Source organism: Calonectris borealis, chromosome Z, assembly GCF_964195595.1.
Source record: "Calonectris borealis chromosome Z, bCalBor7.hap1.2, whole genome shotgun sequence".
In the NCBI taxonomy this organism is placed as follows: Eukaryota; Metazoa; Chordata; class Aves; order Procellariiformes; family Procellariidae; genus Calonectris; species Calonectris borealis.
In genome coordinates, this window is record NC_134352.1 from 77136471 (window position 1) to 77152719 (window position 16249).

Below are 16249 nucleotides of genomic sequence, written 5' to 3' on the forward strand. Positions count from 1 at the left end.
GCCTTACCAGATCCCCCTAGTCCTTTCAAAATCCCTTCCCTCTCTCTCATGATCTTGTGGCTGGATGGATAAGGGCTTGAGACAGAGACCGATTAAGGCCAGAAGATCATTTGAGGTTTTCAGTGCATACCTATTGCCTGATGGTTTTCCCCACCTCCTGATCTTTTCACCTACTCAAACCGCAGCTCCCGCTCACTTTTGGTAGCATTTGTAAGCACTCAGCGTATCGCACTGCAGGGCTGTGATCCAGGAGCCCAGCAGAGGAGGGAGACCTTATTAGTGGCCCTTTGTGGGAAATCTGGTTTTAGAGATTTGGCACATTTCATGTAAGAGAATAAAGGTCCCAGTTCTCTAGGACAGCCCCACGTATAACCACAAGATCATCTTTCCTCCTGTGCGCTCAGTTCCCCTCTTCCCTACATGAGTTGCAACTGCTGCAATAAATCACATACTTGGGCTTCTTTTCCTTCCTTGTGTATCCCTGATTCATCTCCAGCATAGGTCCATGCTGGCTCCTGAAATACCAAGGGAAAGGGTTTACATGAGTATGTCATTAAAGACTGTTTTGAAGCACAGAGGTTGCAGGGCCTCAAATTATGCTGCAGTAGCTGTATTTGAGAGCTTGGCAAACCAGCCCTGCTGTTTTTTATGGCTCTGGGCTGTCTGAGCACATTGCTCTGTGCCACCAGCCTTAGCTGAGTTCAGGCCACAGAGCCAGTTAGGTTCCTAAATCCCTTCATTGCAAGAAGGCTTCTAGAGCTTCACTCAAAGGTAGTCTGGGACAGCTGGGGAAGTAAGAGCAATGGTTGGTTGTTATCCTTCATGTGCGCAAGCCCTGGCAGAGCACGGAGGTACATCATATCAAAGATGTCTGACAGCTGTGTCCTCTACTGATTTTAACCCTGACCGCCTCTCACTGTCCCTGTCTTATCTCTTCCTTGTCTTCTTGGACCTGTTCTTTGAGGAACATCATTCAGCCATTCCTGTTTCCCTTCCTGGCTACCCATCCAGTCTGTTTCCTCCCTCCCCTTCTCCAGTCAGCTCTAGTCCTCCTGGCAGACCCTGCCTTCCCTCTATGCTCATCCCCTGCCAGTCCCCTGCCCCCATCAGTCTCAGCCTTGGACTGCAGATGCTGAGAGGGATATCACTTAGAGGGGAGGACTCAGGGTGACAAAATGTGATCCCAGCACCCCACCCGACAAAAAAAATGGGGTTTTTTTGTATATATATGTATAAAATTATGTATAAATATATATATCTCTCTATCTCAAATCAGGCTGAGAGAAATGTCCAGAGTATAAAATTTCATCCCAAAGAGTAGATGTTTGGCAAATGAAAAAAACTGTCAAAATGCAAAGATTTGGGCAGTCATACTCGGCGAGCTAAGCAGGCAAAACCCTCCGTGGCTCACAGCAGTCTGCCTTCCAGCAAGGCCTTTGGGAGCCTTGCAGAGGGCTTTGGGGCTGGTCTGTGTCTCCACAGCAGAAGGAGCAGCAGCCCAGAGGGAGCTGAATAAAGAGCGAGAGCCGGCATGCATGTGTCTGTCCCAGGGAGCACTGTTGCTGCGGTCACCCTTTCATCTCCCTTCCCAGCTCAACCAGGGATCTGGTTTGGCTTTTTGTGTGTGCAATGAGCTTCCTCGACCTCCTGTTCCCACCTCGTGCGATGCTTCCTCCCGTGCTCCGCAATCTGCTGCAGCTCCTCGAAGGGGGCCGGGGACAGATGGCTTGATTTCGGTTGATAAAGGGGCTGCCTTCAAAGGAGAAGCGAGGCAGAAGCTGTCTGGCCTGATATCTCTTTCTGGTGCTGTCAATGGGAGGCCACGGAGACAAGCTGGAGCCCGATGGAGACCAGCTCCATTGCAGGCAGCACGGAGGGGAAACAAATTCTCCTTTTAAAATGCTCTCCTTGTGCCACTGAATGATGTCTGCTTGCCTTTATTTCAGACAGCTCCTGCCAAGCCCAGTTTACCTCAATGTTTAAGGTATGCTCTGGTCTTTTCTTAGCCCGCTGTGCTACATGAAAGATGACAGTGCTAAATATCTTCAGACACTCTTGAGGGACGGCCGGGAATGCGGCTGGCATTTTGTGTGCCGCTGACTTTTAAGCTCAACGTGGTAAAACGCTAACCAGGCTTGTTACTTCCCATCCGCAGCATCTGGCAGTGCTGGGGCTGTCGGACACCTTGCTGAGCCCAGCCCCAGCGGGCAGCATAGGGCTGGCAGGCTCTCCAGGACCTTTGCAGTGCATAAACTGCAATCCTGCAATAACCGAGGGAATTGGCAGCAAGCTTAAGCGGATAGGGGAGACGATAAAAGCTACCACTTCTGGTAATAAAAATAGGTTTTTCTTCAGGGACCTCAATTTTGCACGTTTTTATCAGGATCAGGGAGAGGAAGAAGCGTCCATGCCCTTTAGAGAGAGAATAATTTATAAGCCACATTTATAAAAATCAGCCATTTCCCTTTAAATCGGCTCCTGTGCCTTCCTCTTGGCTTCCCTGATTAGTCCCATAATGAGGATATTTCTAATACAAAGGTGTCAGGGGAGAAGGGAGCCAAACAGTGCTTTATCAGAGGAGAACCTGTATCCCCCTGGATGCTAATTAGTCACGGAGACGCAGCCGTGGGGGGTGGGGGCGAGGAGAGATCTTATTTTAGAAGCCAAAATGATTTGTGCCCTCACAATTTCTCGCATAGGGCTGGAAAGCCGTGCCAAGGTAGAGAGTGACTTGAGATCTCCCTCAGTTTTCACATCCCCGCCCCTCAGACGTGTTTGGCATGCTGCTGCTTCTGCTGCTGTTTGTGGGGTTATTTCTGTCACAAGTTTGGCTAAACAGAAACTCTCCTTATAAATATGGAAATCTGATGATTTAGCTTTCCATCTCTTGGGACAAGTTGAAAGTATTGTGCTAAAGAGAAAAGGACTGCTGAACACGCAGCTTGGTGGCTTTGTTTTCTCTACTAGTGGAGAGAAACCGGTAATACTGGGATCCACCTTTGCAGGATGGGCAAGTGACCTCTCAGGCCGTGCTCACACAACGTGCTGAAGGCTTTGAACTGGTGACCACGCTGAGCATGGCGAGGTGAGGGCCTCACACGCTAACTCTCAAAGCCGTTAGCGTTACCCACCAAGATCCTGGCTGAACCCATCAGCCTGGGTTTTGGGGTCAGGAGGCAGCACTGGGTGAGTATGAAAGCATGGGCTGTGGCAGAGTCCCCCACTCCGTCCAGGCTAAGCTGGTTTCCATTGCTGAGATCTCCACCTGTCTGCAGTGTGACAGATATACTCGGTGCGTGAGCCTTGGGTAGCTGCTCATCTTTTGGGTTGTGTTGGAAGAATCTATGTTTTTAGAGTTGTTAATGAGCTTTGAATGCCACTGGGCATCTATTATTATTCCTGGAACCTCCATCCCAGAGTGGTGGGTCCCCACAGTGCTTCTTCAGGGCTTCGTTTGGATTCTTCTTACAGCCTGTCTGCTTTCCTCAGTTTTCTCAGCATCCCTCCTTCCTGGGGCCAGAGGTAGCTTTGATCTTGGACAAATGCACAGGTATCCTGACTGCATTTGCTACGCAGCACTCCCAGATCTTCAACTTCCCTAGAAAGCAGGGTGCTGAGTCGTTGAGATTTTCCTGCTGGTGACTTTAAATCTTTCCTGAGCCAGTTTTGGCTGAGTACCTGAAGGGACATGCAGTGATTCCCTGCTGAAAGCACTTAAAAGATCCATCCATGCCCTTGGTTGTGAGTGCAGGCTGGGTGAAGTGGAGGCGTACAAACTCAGCTTGTATACACAGCAGACACCCTGCTCAGGGTGCTTTAGGTTGAAGGCAGTAGACCTGGCAAACATGAAGGAAGTGTGCGATGGAGAGGGCATCCTGTGGTTTCAACATGAATCCAGAGGCTGAAAAAAAGTTCTGTAGTCTGCACACATCTCATTTTTATTCCAGAAACATCTGACATCAAACTGACACTCATCGGGTGGCATTGTCTGTTGTGCGGGTCCCGTCGTTGACTTGAGACCTCAGTCAGAGAGCCTGCAGAGCTGGACACCCCTGCCCTTTGGGAGAAGGGGGATTTACTAGTTGCAGGAGAAAGGCAGGATGAAAAATGATTATTGGAGAAGGAGTGAACAGGAGAAGCAATCAAACAGTTCAGAAAAGGATCTGAGGGATTGGATTAAAGGTGCCAGGGGTATTCCGGGAACAAAAAGCAAGACCTCATTCATCTTAGGCATATAGGAGTTAAACATGTAAAAATCAGCTGCCTTTCTTAAAAAAAGGGTCCTAACTGCTAACTGGAAAAGAACGAGTGGCCCCAGAGGTGTGCTAGTAATAGCTGTGACATTGAACCACTGACTGGAGCCCTTGGTCTGTTGAAAGGTATGGATGTGGAGCCGTCCTGGCTTTTCCTGCTATTGTTCTTACAGCCAGAGGCTCTGAAAGCTTAGTAACATCATGTTTGCCGCACTGGATCCAGTCCATGGCCTATGAAAGCAATTATCTGATCTCCGGGACATTGGAGGGAACTTACATCACTGGAACAGCACTCTCCTACTGTCATTTGTATTGTCCCGGAACATTTTTGTCAGAATATATAATTTCTGCAGCATCTGCCAGAACCAGCCAACGGTTTTAGTGTTTCCTTCAGGCAAACTTTGATCTCGTCTTTCACGTCCAGCTGGAACAGTCTAGCTGCGTGCGAAGAGGATCTGTAATCCATTCTGTGTATGGCCACAACCATGGCATTTCAGCAGTGATGGCACCACTTGTCTTGCACTTTCTCAGCCAGTTTCTCCGGGTGTTGGGGTTGTCCGTGGGAAGGAAGCACAGTTCCTCTCCGCCATGTGGGAGAGTCTCTGGTTGTCTTCATTTCAGGTGGAAAATTCAGCTCTCTCTTTGAAAATAGAGTTTTCCTTTTGGTGAGGCTCCTTTAAAGCCTTGAAGGAGTAAAGATGGGGCACACTTTTGAAAGAAGCTCTAAACATTAACCAACGAGCATGAATTCAGTCACTACAAGATCCTGCTGTGGTCCTTTATGGGCAGCACTAGGGCTGTGCAGGACACTGCAATTTTCTATAGGATTCGGCTACAGCATGTAACCAAGAGCCTGGGCTCCAGTTCCTGCCTCCGTCCTCCAAACACACCGTGACCTTGCCTCTGACACATTTCTCAATTTTTAATCATTTTGAGGGTATCCTCCCTCATGAGTCGAGGTTTAAAGAGCAGTTGTAAAGTTGTTTGGGGGTTTTTGAGATCCTGGTTTGGCCAGATGCCAGTTGCTAAACTGACCCTTTCAATAGCTACCAAGGAATTTGTGATGCTTTACTGCCTTAAATACTCATATGTCTGATGTTGCACCTCAGAGCTGTGGCTCTATAATCAGAGATACGAAAGGAAAGGTGTAATGTCCTCATGTATCTGTCCTTTACAAGGAAGGAAATGTTTTGGTATTGAAGCATCCTGAAAACATACCGCTGTTAAAGCTGGTTTTAAATAGTTATTGCATGCCAGCCGCTTGGCAAGTGCTGCAGGCAGTGGGGAGTGCAATGTGACATTTCTCTAATTTGCAATGTTAATGATCCAATTTAAGTCATGTAAAGTTAGCACAAGATACCAAACCTATACATCCATGTGATAATAGTGATGGCTTGTGAGCGTGAGAAGAGCCTGGAGGGAAATGCAGTGTTAAATATACTCTATCATGATTGAAAGGAAAGGACCGGGGGCTGCTTGTGCTGCTGGTTTCTTGGAGGGAAATCTATCAGAAATCATGTAATTACTCCTATTTTTCTTCCTTGTCCCTCAGTTGCTTTCCTAAAGTATTTGGTCTACTTACTGAATTGGTGCTTCCTCTGTTACTCCCAGGATTAGTCATACATCATCATCTAAAAAAGGGACTTTCTTCCCTGTGCTGCAAATGTCATTTTTGATTAGGAAAACAGAGCTCTGAAATGTCTTGTTCCCTTTCCACAGCTTAAGCCTTTCTGTTTGCTGCATTTTGTTCAGCTTGAATGTGGCAGTCGGGCAGACCCTTCGCGGCCAGGGCTCCAAGGGAGCGTTTCAGCACAAGCACTGCAGCACACATAGGCAGATTGGCACTTCTTTTCTGCCCCATTTGAAACAAAGCAAAGATCTGAACTCCTACACCTGCCAGTGAGTTGAGCTACCCCAACTGCAGGTGTACGCAATAAAAAGTCCTTTCAGTGACGTTCTGGTTCAATTTAATTAATATGACTTGACGTTTTAATCATGCAGCAATATTAACACTGCTGGCTTTTCAATTGCAGAAAAAAATGGCTTCAGATACTAGTTTGTCTTACAATTATAAATGAATGAGGTTAAAAATCTGGATCTTGTAGTGGATATTGCACGCCTAATTTGTTACTGTTAAATAAGATCTGCTTAGCAGTTGCTCAGAAAAGAAAAACAGCAATGTTGTAACTGGTGCATTGGCAGAGCTAGTAGAAAGTCAATAAACAGTTGTTGTTTATTGCTTTGTTGAAACTGAGTCAGTAGCTATCAGAATGTATTTCAGTGCATCAGTGGCTGTGTCACCAAAATACCATTTATTTTCACTTTGGTACGGGGTGGTGATGCTGAGATGAGCGGTTAGTGCTCTGGATCCAGCAGAGTGCACATGTTGATGAAAAGTGACAACTACGTCTTCGTGGGAGCTTTCTGCTCAGGTCACCATGTGATTCTGGAGTTCCTTCAACATGTGAGGCTTAGAAAAAAGATGTTTTTCTTCAGCTCACCCAGAGAGAAGGTGAAGGCCAGCCATGGTCCTTGGCAGTGGGTAGGGGAGTTTGGAGAACCTCTTGTTCCCGGGATAAACTGGTGTTCTGCCTAAATGAGTCTGGCTTAGAAGCAGGCTCTTAAGACACATGGGGGAAAGAGACCTAAAAAGATCCAGGATCTTGTCAGCTTGCACCAAATCTGGATCAGGCAGCCCCAAAACCAGATCAGCTGTGTTGGCTTTCTGTGTGACAAATCGGTTTCTAAACCAGGCTTGCAACAGCAATTCCACAACTTCATCAGGCAAATGTACGGCTCCTTAGCCCTACCTCTACAGTTTTCTCTGATATTTCCTTGCAACCCTGCTGCAATTTAAGGTAATCATTTCTTACTCTGGTGATCAGAAAAATGAAAAAAAAATTACTCCCTTTTTCTCTATGGCAGCCTTTTCTGTATCTGAAGACAGCTATTGTATCCCTCCTTAGTCTTCCCCTTTCTTCTCTGAACAACCCCATTCCTCCAGTGTTCCTGGGTGTTGTAGCTTCTAGCTTTTATCTATAGGACTGCTGAGGACATCTTCCTTGAAATAATGGGCTCCAAAACTGTACATTTAAACTGAAACCTGAGGGATGTGGAGGAGAGCATGAGAGTCTTTTGTGAGGTTTGCAGGTTCCATTCTTGCCATGTGACATTTTCCTTGCTCTTGCTAAACATGTTATTACTGACCATTGTTCATCTATATGGTGGATTCATCTTGATCCACTAGAGACCTCACAGCCTTTGAGCCTCTCCTTTTATGCCATTTCTCACATAGACAGATTATGCACATCTTGGTTCCCAGTGGTTTTGTTCCCAGTGGTTTTTTTTAACCTATGAACTTTATGGTCATAGATATTTCATATCTATATTGTAGTGATACCTATAGGCTGCAGAGGTCTGTTGCCCAAAACACTGTGAGACTGTGCTTTTACATACTCACCTATGCACATCAGAGTCCCCTCCCCAGAAGCCTGCTGCCTACAGCTGCATTTCTCTGGATAACCTAGTGCAGTGCAGCTTGAGGCAGAGTGAATCTGCAAACGGCATAGGATTTTCTGTTCCCAGGGCAGAGAGACTGAAGGCATAAATATTTATGAGCAGGAGCAATGTTCTAGCCCAAGAGTCTGGGATGACAACAAGGGAATGATAGAAACTTCTTGGTGACTCGAATGTACCCCCTGTATTTGGGGTGCATGTGGTTTGTCACGTGTTTTTCTGCTCACTAAGTCAGACTGTCATGCACAGAACATCTATCAAATTTTCCAGACTCAATGTTTGATGTGGAAAAGAAGCAAAACACTTGGGCTTGTCCTTTCTTGTTAGCATTTGTTTGCAGTGTGTGATCCACGCGGGCAGCTTCAGAAAGCAGGAGTCTGCTGAGCTGCGAGCGCTCGCTGTAGGCTGTCACATGTGTTGGTACTGAGACTTCCATCATCTTTAAGTTGGACAGAAGACAGCAAGCACATCATTAGTTGGTACGGGAGAGAGACAAAGGTAGCTGGATGATACTCTAGAGCAGTGACCTCATACTGGTTCAGCTGATGATGAACAGAACGAAGCCTCTGAACTGTGAAGTGGTGGGTAAAGCCCTGAATATTGGGTCTTTCCTTAAGAATAGAGGGTAAGGGCAATCATGCCCCTCTGCCTTTATCAAAAAGTAGAGCTGCTTTAATGATCATAGAATTTCCCACAGACAGCAGAGTGGAGAATCTTTTCTTAGGGCTGTAAAAATGACTGATGTTTAGGATTGGGACGGGCGGGCAAATAGAGGCATCTCGGTTTCCAGCTATGTTTTTAATGGGCAGCTGAAAGCCACAGAAAATGTGTGTGTCCATTGCCTTCTACGTGCACTGGGATCCCAGCGGATTTGCAGGGGGGAAAGCAGGGAAATAGCCCCAAACAGCCAGAAACTGTGCAGGTGCACCCTGAGCAATGGAGCTGGGTGCTGGGTAAAAACACACCCTTGTAGCATCTTGGAAAAAGCGCCTTCCTTTGCCTTCCTTCACAGTCAACACTTCTGACATCTTGCAAGCCTACAAATCCCTGATTTCAGTTTAAAGTGGTTTCAGCTCCTCTCTGTGCCCCTGCATACTGAGGATTCACAGCACTCCTGCTCCATGAAGGTTCACTGGAACTAATTTCTGATGCTCAGAAATGGCACATGGTACACACCATAGAACATGGCTGTACCTAGCAGGAGGGCAGTTTTGTGTTAAGCCTATAGAAAAAAACAAACTAGTAAGGAACCGCCCCACCGTTCAAATGCTATGGTTGTGCATGCCCAATTAAGCTGTGAGCATGTGGGGAGAAAACTTTGATTAAACTCTGACCCCAGCCAAACGTTCATGCAGTGGCCTGATTGAATGTATTTTTTCCCTAGGAATAAAGACATAAGGAGGCCTCAGGAACAAAAAATCCCTTAAATGTATTAAATTCCCACAGCCATTTAGAGCCCCTGCAGCCACATCTCGGCACTTGCCTTTTGATTGGGAGTGTTGTGTTCCCCCCAGCGAGCAGAGAGAAATCACATCATCTGGCCTGGGACCAGTCACACCGCGTAGCTGAGATTTTGACGTTGGGGTCAGAGCTGAATGCATTGGTTTAAGGAGGCTTGTAAAAAAGGACAAAATTGCCAAATGAATTCCAATAGTGAAAGCCTGTGGTAAGTCTCTGTGCTCGTAAGCATTCACAAGCAAAAGGCTAATTAGTCAAGTAAGTGTTTCTCTGGGTGGATGAGCTATAGAGAGAGAAATGCACCTGTTCAGTACGCACAGAAGCAAAGAGTTTGTGCAAAGAGGCAGCTCCAGCCGAGCTGCCGTGGCAATGCTGTCATTCTCGCAGCCAGGGTTGTTACTGTGGAGTCCTGTGCATTCTGCAGAACGTATATGAAGTGATGGATGGGAAACACGATAGTGCCTTGGCACTCCTGGGCCAGGGATAGATACCCGCTGGCATTGGGGACACTGCCTCTGGCCCAGCTCGGTTTCCTTTTGGATCCATTTTACTCTCTGGGGGGAGCGGACCTGGCCCGTGCACACAGCAGTGGTCACCCAGACTCTGCTGGTGCTTTGTGATCCCTCTGTGCAAGTCATGGGTCTGTTGTGCGGCCGTAACATGTTCCTCTGTGGGTATGCTGTAGAGGTGCCATGCTGCTGGGGCAGAAAAGTGTCATTCCAAACCTTGGAGATTAATTCCTGGTGTGGACTGGCATTATTGTAGACTCTGCTGCTGCGTCCTTCATCATTCTCACCTCCACTGTCAGAGGCAGGGGTGCAGTCTCCACCAGTTGCCAGGCCTCCTCTGTAGTCAGTGGGGAGAGAGAGACACATCTCCAGGGATGGATTCATCTCCTTTTAAGACGAGTGTCTAAGACAGGATAGAATGAATCACTCTTTGAAAATCATCGTTGTTTTCTCTGCAGGTCTAGGAAGCCTTTTCTATTTGTTTGGAAATATTGAGATAGCTTTGAGATTGCTCCAGCTGAGTCCTCTGGTCCATCACCAGAGTCCAAATCGTCAAAGACGCCTCAGAACATTTCTCCTCTCCCTCTGTTCATGCAAATGGATGTCTAATGTCACTGGCAGGTTACCCACAAGGAAAACCTACTGTCAGCACATCAGCTTATGAGAAAACTAAGGGCTGGTTTTGATTTTAAAGAGTTTAAGCGTAATTTTAACAGTATGAACCTGAGCTAGTCCGGGTGGCCAGGCGATTTCTTTTCTGGCTGTGAGCTCACATGGCTCCATGCTGGACTGCACCAACACAGGAGGCGGTATGTGGCCATCGCATTGTGTCCTTTACTGTAATATGTCTACTCCCATGCCTTCCTGCAGCCAGCAGATTGGGGCTCCGAGGACTTATTTGTGTTCAGTAGCACTAGGAAGCATCCAGCTCTTGGAGTCCTGCGCCTTAAAAACGGATGTATCCTGCTTTTTTCCAGACTGTCAGAGAAAAGATTCTCATCCAGGAAGTCTGGACTCAGGTGGTACCACTTACCCCCTTACACATCTCTCTTGGAGAGGTTCTAGCATGTTTGGGAGACAGCCGTGTCCTTTGTATTATCTGGCCATTCCCATGAATATCTTTTCCTACAGCCTGGATTCTGGTCTAGCCCCTTCAACTGGGCATGTTGGAGACTGATCCCATGTTACAAGGGTACCACAAGAACTGCTTTTCAGTTGAGATCATAGAATAGGTTCTGACACAGAAAATAAGGATGGCTATTTCCAGTCAGATTAAAGGTCTCACCTACCCCTGTGTCGTGTCCCTAAGAGGACAACAGGCTGAGCCCGCAGTGATGCCTCCCTGGTTCTCCCCCTCCAGCGATCTGCGCCTGGGGGCAGCGCGAGCCAGAAGCAGTGCTTTTGGATTTGATGGATGTTCCTTCCATTCATTTTTCTGACCCTCTCCTGAGCCCTTTTTAGCATCCACAGCAGACATCATCTGCTATATGGAGAAGAACTGAGTTTGTTTCCAGCTGCTGTGTGTTAACTGCCACTTGGTATCTCATGCTTGTAGAAAATAAGAGCTAGCTGATCCCTATGCACCTTCTCACTCACCTCACTCAGGATTACTTAGGCTTATCCCAGAGCCCCCGTCCGTTGTCTCTCCCTGGCTGAAGAGTCCTGGTGTGTCTAGCTGGTCATCTGATGGAACCTGTCATCCGAGATCTCTTCCTTGAGTGACAGTAGCTAACTACAGCTCATAATTTTCATTTATAAAGTTGGAATTGTTTTTCTTCTGTGTACCACTTCACTTTTAGCTTTGCTTAATTTCAACTGCTGTATTTTTGCCATTCAACTGCTGTATTTTGTCATTTAGTGTGGTTATTAAAGCAGGATTTTTAACCTAAAATGCGTGTGATTTATCATTTATGCCTAAGTATGTTCTCCTGGAGACTGGCTTGTTTGCTTGCAACAAGTCATTAAACTGGTGCGTTAGAGGAAAAGTGCAGCAGTGACTGCATTAGAGGAAAGCAGAATAAATTGCATATGGTTCAGCATTGTCTATTTAATGTCATTGAATGCAAAGTCTTGTAAGCATCCATTTTAAGTACAGTCAAAGTCTACTGGATAGTACAAAGGAGCAGAATTTTGATAAAACGTTATAACCTTACATATGTTATTTGACCAGTTTCTATGAAGATAGAGCCTAACTCAAGAACCACATTTTATCCCATAAGCACAGTGTATTAAAAAGAGCTAATGTGCACTGCAGAGAGAAGGCAGACACTGGGGAGGAAGGGGCAGTGGCTCACTGAGTAATTTTTTACTGAGAGCAAAGAACAATGGTACCTTTCTTTGAAACTCAATGACTTTGCCTTGCATACGCTGCCAAATGATGGGTTGCATTTTTATAAGAAATTGTGTACAAAATACAAACTCCAGAAGATGGAGGGATGGACAGTATCAATTCACTAGTTTGGAATGGTATTTTCTAGTATTTAGTTTCTGATGCTTTGCTCCATTTCTTACAAAGTGATGGTTTCTTCAGATATTGGACCTAATATTGGATGTTTGTTTTCCCTCTACCTATTATAAATCCAAATTTACATACACATATAAGTATATATATATGCATGTTCAGTTTAGTTTCTAGCTTCTAGGTGGAAAGAGGTGAACATGTTTGAAAACCAATTTTAATTTTCACTATGGTGCTAAGATAGAGGGAGTTTCAGCAGGTTTGAAGTTTGCTGTGAAAGGACTTTAAATATTTTTAGCAGTGATAGAACTGCCTGAATTGGTAGTTTGTCTCTCTCTGAATCCTTTGATGTGCTGTAGCATAGAGTACAACACTACCTGGATTAGGTTGTCTGCAAGTAGGCGTGACAGAGCAGGCTCCGTGTTTGGGGAGCTTTGGTTTTCGGGGCTATTTCACTGACAGTGAAAGGTGCTGCCCTGACAGATACTGAAATTAAATCTTCCTGGTTAGCCATAAAATAGGTCCAGCATGGGACGTACAGACTTCTTCATCCCTCTCCCAAGAGAGACCAGAGATTGAATTCTACTCGTTCAATCCTTGTTCCTTCTGAGCTGGACTTTCACACAGGTGGTCATGAGATTTTTAGTTTTAATGATGAGGTTGGCTGGTCCACTTGGAACTCGGCTGAAATTGTAAATGCATTTCATACAACACCCCAAAGAGTCATCACATGAAAATGGTTTGGGACTACTGCCAGCCCAGGCTGAATTTGAACTGATGACCCACCCTCCACATTATATTCCCATATAACTCTGATGTTGAAATCTGGCATTTCCAGAGGTACTTTTAACATGCTAAATGTGCTTCCAAAGTTCTGTGTTTTGCCCCTGGGTTTCAGCCATTCAAAATACCGGCATGTTCTCTGCTCCCTCTGAATGCGGGTGGGGATGGACTCCCCTAACAGCCAGTTAGAGAAGAGACTGCATAACTTTTAGCTAAACCCTTCCATTTTGTTTCCTTTTCTTTCTTAACAGGATCCAACAGCTGCATCTATTTCGGACAGAGATTGTGATACGAGAGAGGGGGAGACTGTAGCCATGAACTATAAGCCGTCCCCACTTCAAGTGAAATTAGGTGAGTCTTTGCTAATGGAGAGTGAAAAGGCTGAATCCGAGGTCTGAAATACAGTGAGGTGCTTGTGGGATCGTATGCAGGTCTCCATACACGTGGCTGAGCACGCCAGCTCGGCTCAGACAGCTCACAGAGCAGTTGATTCTGCTGCTGAGGGAACTGACCTACAAACATGTAAGGACTCTGTATCTTGGGCTGTGGTAGAGAAAGGAAGCTATGCCTTGAAAGAAAGGCATAGTTTTTTAAACCTACAGATTTTTATCAAGGTAAGATCAAGGCTTGGTCAGATAAAGAATGAAGATAATACAGAGGGACTGTAAAAAGAAGAGAAGTCAGAATAACTGCAAACGAAAGGGAAAGGATCAGAGACTTGGGCCACTACCAGGAGAAGTTAGAGCTGTGTTACTGTGAGATGGAGGGCTTGTAGGTCTCTAAAGGTTCACGTATAAATACTTGTACTATTTCTGAGCAATATTTTTTAAGTTCTGGAAGCAGAATCATCCAATTAGCACAATACACTGCTTCCTCGCAAGGCTAATGCTTACAAGAGGACAGCAATCTACATATGACTGTCCTGCCTCCAAAACCTGAGCCACTATTGTGCCACACAGCCTTATGAAGGACAAGTCAAAGGAACAGTGTGCTTTTTGCTCAGATCATGGATAAAAAATGGGAATGTAAGTCTGGAAAATTTCTCAATAGGAGCAGGAAACAGTCCCCTGGTTGTCCTTCACATGAGAACAAATGACTTTGAGAGGGTGCTGCTGGAGCTGACTGAGGGTGACTGTGCCATGTTGGGGAAGGCTCTAAAATAAGTGGGTGCCTATGTGTGAATACCTCTGGCCCCTACCAAATGAGTAATAGGGAAGGTCAGCAGACAGCTAAGGTTTGAAGAAGATTTGGGAAGGTTTGGGCATTGGTATGTGATTATGAAGAGATGTTCTCAATAGATAGGTTTTACCCAAGGACCTTCAGTACTACTGCAAACACTAGTGTTGGCCTCATTTATAAGAGGAGCCTTAAAGAAACACCAGGAAGAGGTTGGGGAGTGCTTGTGAAGTCTCAAGGCTCTGTCTGAGTATGTGGTAAATTGAATAATCAGACAAATCTGGTCATAGCAGTGCAGAAAGGAACGTCACAGAGTAGATGCATAGATGGCAAAGGAAAAGAAAGTGGTTGAATAGGCAAGATCTCACTGTAAGAGTGACTAGGAAGGAGAAAACAGAAAGTTGGATATGCAAACGCAGCAAGATTATGCAGCAAAGTGGAGGACCTTGAGCTACTGATACAGGATATGAGCAAGTACATTGGTACAGTGGATTTGTCCTGCAATTGCAGTCATGAATACTCTAAAACCAATTGCTGCTTTTCAGGAAAAGGCAGGGAGCAGCAGTATGTGTTAATGACAGCACAACTCACAGTTTGGTAAAGATTATCACTGCCAGCATGCCATATGCCACCAGGATCCTTTTTCACTGCCAAGAGTTCTGTCATATTATTAGAGACATAATTACTACTGCAATAGTTGTTTTGGATAATTTAACATCAGGAATCAGGTTGGAGAGCAATTGATACTATTATTGGTAAGTCTGAGATATTCTTGCATTTCTAGGCCATAAAAATATCCTTCAGAGATTCGCTAATGTGACAGGAAATGGTGCTATTTTAGACTTGGCTTTGGTAAGTCATGAGGACATTATAGGACATCTGATTATAGGAAATAGTTTTGGATTCAGGGATAACAAGTCCAATTCATGCAAATGAAATGAAAAGGTAATTTGAGGTAGATCTGTAACAAACCTCAGTTTTATAAACTAAGTGCTTAAGCAAAGCCAGTAGATTGAGAGACCCAGGAACTCAAAACACATCAGGTACTGTTTAAGGAGAAAGTATCAGAAGAAAGGACATTGCTAGTGGAGTTCTCCAACAGTCATTTCATTTATATGTTCATTAATGGCTTTGACACAAAAAGCAGGAGTCAGCAAAGAAAATTTAATTATAGCATATTTGAGAGACATCAGTACAACGAAGACTCAGAAATACCATAGAGAAAAAACATGAAAACTGGAATAATAGAAATGAGAAAAATATGACAGAAGAAACTCAATCTGGTGTAAACTGGAATTTAACAACTGTAGGTGACTAAAGAAGAGGAAGCCTCTTACATTAGTTGATTGCAGGGTAACTAATTATTAAAATGGACTAATACATGAAAATACGCCATAGTCACATTTCTGCAGAGCTTACCAGCTTTTTTCCAAGGATCAGATTAGTCTTTCTGCCAGAACTTCTGCTTTTCCGCATAGGGAAAATTTTATTTCATTTAGCCACTGCTGAATGCTACTATCCATCAGTAAGGAGGCAAAGGGAGGTATTAGAAGAGTCCGAGTGGTTTTTTCGCTAAATAGAAGTGTACCATTGCCAGGACCTCCTTTCCAGCTAGTGCTCCTGCCCAGTGAATACTCAATGTTGACCACAACATGCTTACGAAGGTAATAGTGGGTGAAACCTACCTGCTTAAGAGGAATTGTCTTGCAAGGCTGATGAGCCTCTTCCTGCCTTTCTCCAGAGAGAAGTCTGCTCAAACACCTCTCTCTCTGCCTGTGGAAACAGCATACCTCTTTAGTTAGGTGAACACGTGGCATTTGGATTGACTCTCTACTCTTAGCCATACCCAGATGAGCTTTAGGTTACCTGGGGCAAAACAAGACTAACGGTATCATCTGCAGCCAGTGTAACATGGCTTTAATCCACATCAGCTCCTGCTGCTGTTATTCTTAAAATCTGCCCAGCCTTTACAATTTTCAAGCAGTTTAATGGCTTGCATCTCCCAGCTCTGACCCCTGTTCCTCCAACTAGATTTTTTTGTCTCTTCTGCATTAATTTGGATTTGGATTTTTTTTTTAATCTCTTTTAAGGCTAGA

General features: G+C 45.2%; 1 protein-coding gene across 7 annotated transcripts in view; it reads left to right on the forward strand.

The window, feature by feature from the left end:
• FAM219A (family with sequence similarity 219 member A) overlaps positions 1-16249 on the forward strand; it is a 107877-nt gene that overhangs the window by 47761 nt on the left and 43867 nt on the right. For 3 of the 7 annotated variants that reach the window (XM_075137095.1, XM_075137094.1, XM_075137096.1), the window contains exon 2: positions 13229-13328. In XM_075137095.1, the coding sequence (XP_074993196.1) occupies positions 13229-13328 (100 nt within the window). Of the gene's footprint in view, positions 1-1482; positions 1985-13228; positions 13329-16249 lie in introns of those variants that run through there. The other 4 variants (XM_075137097.1, XM_075137098.1, XM_075137100.1 and 1 more) reach the window with 3 other exon arrangements.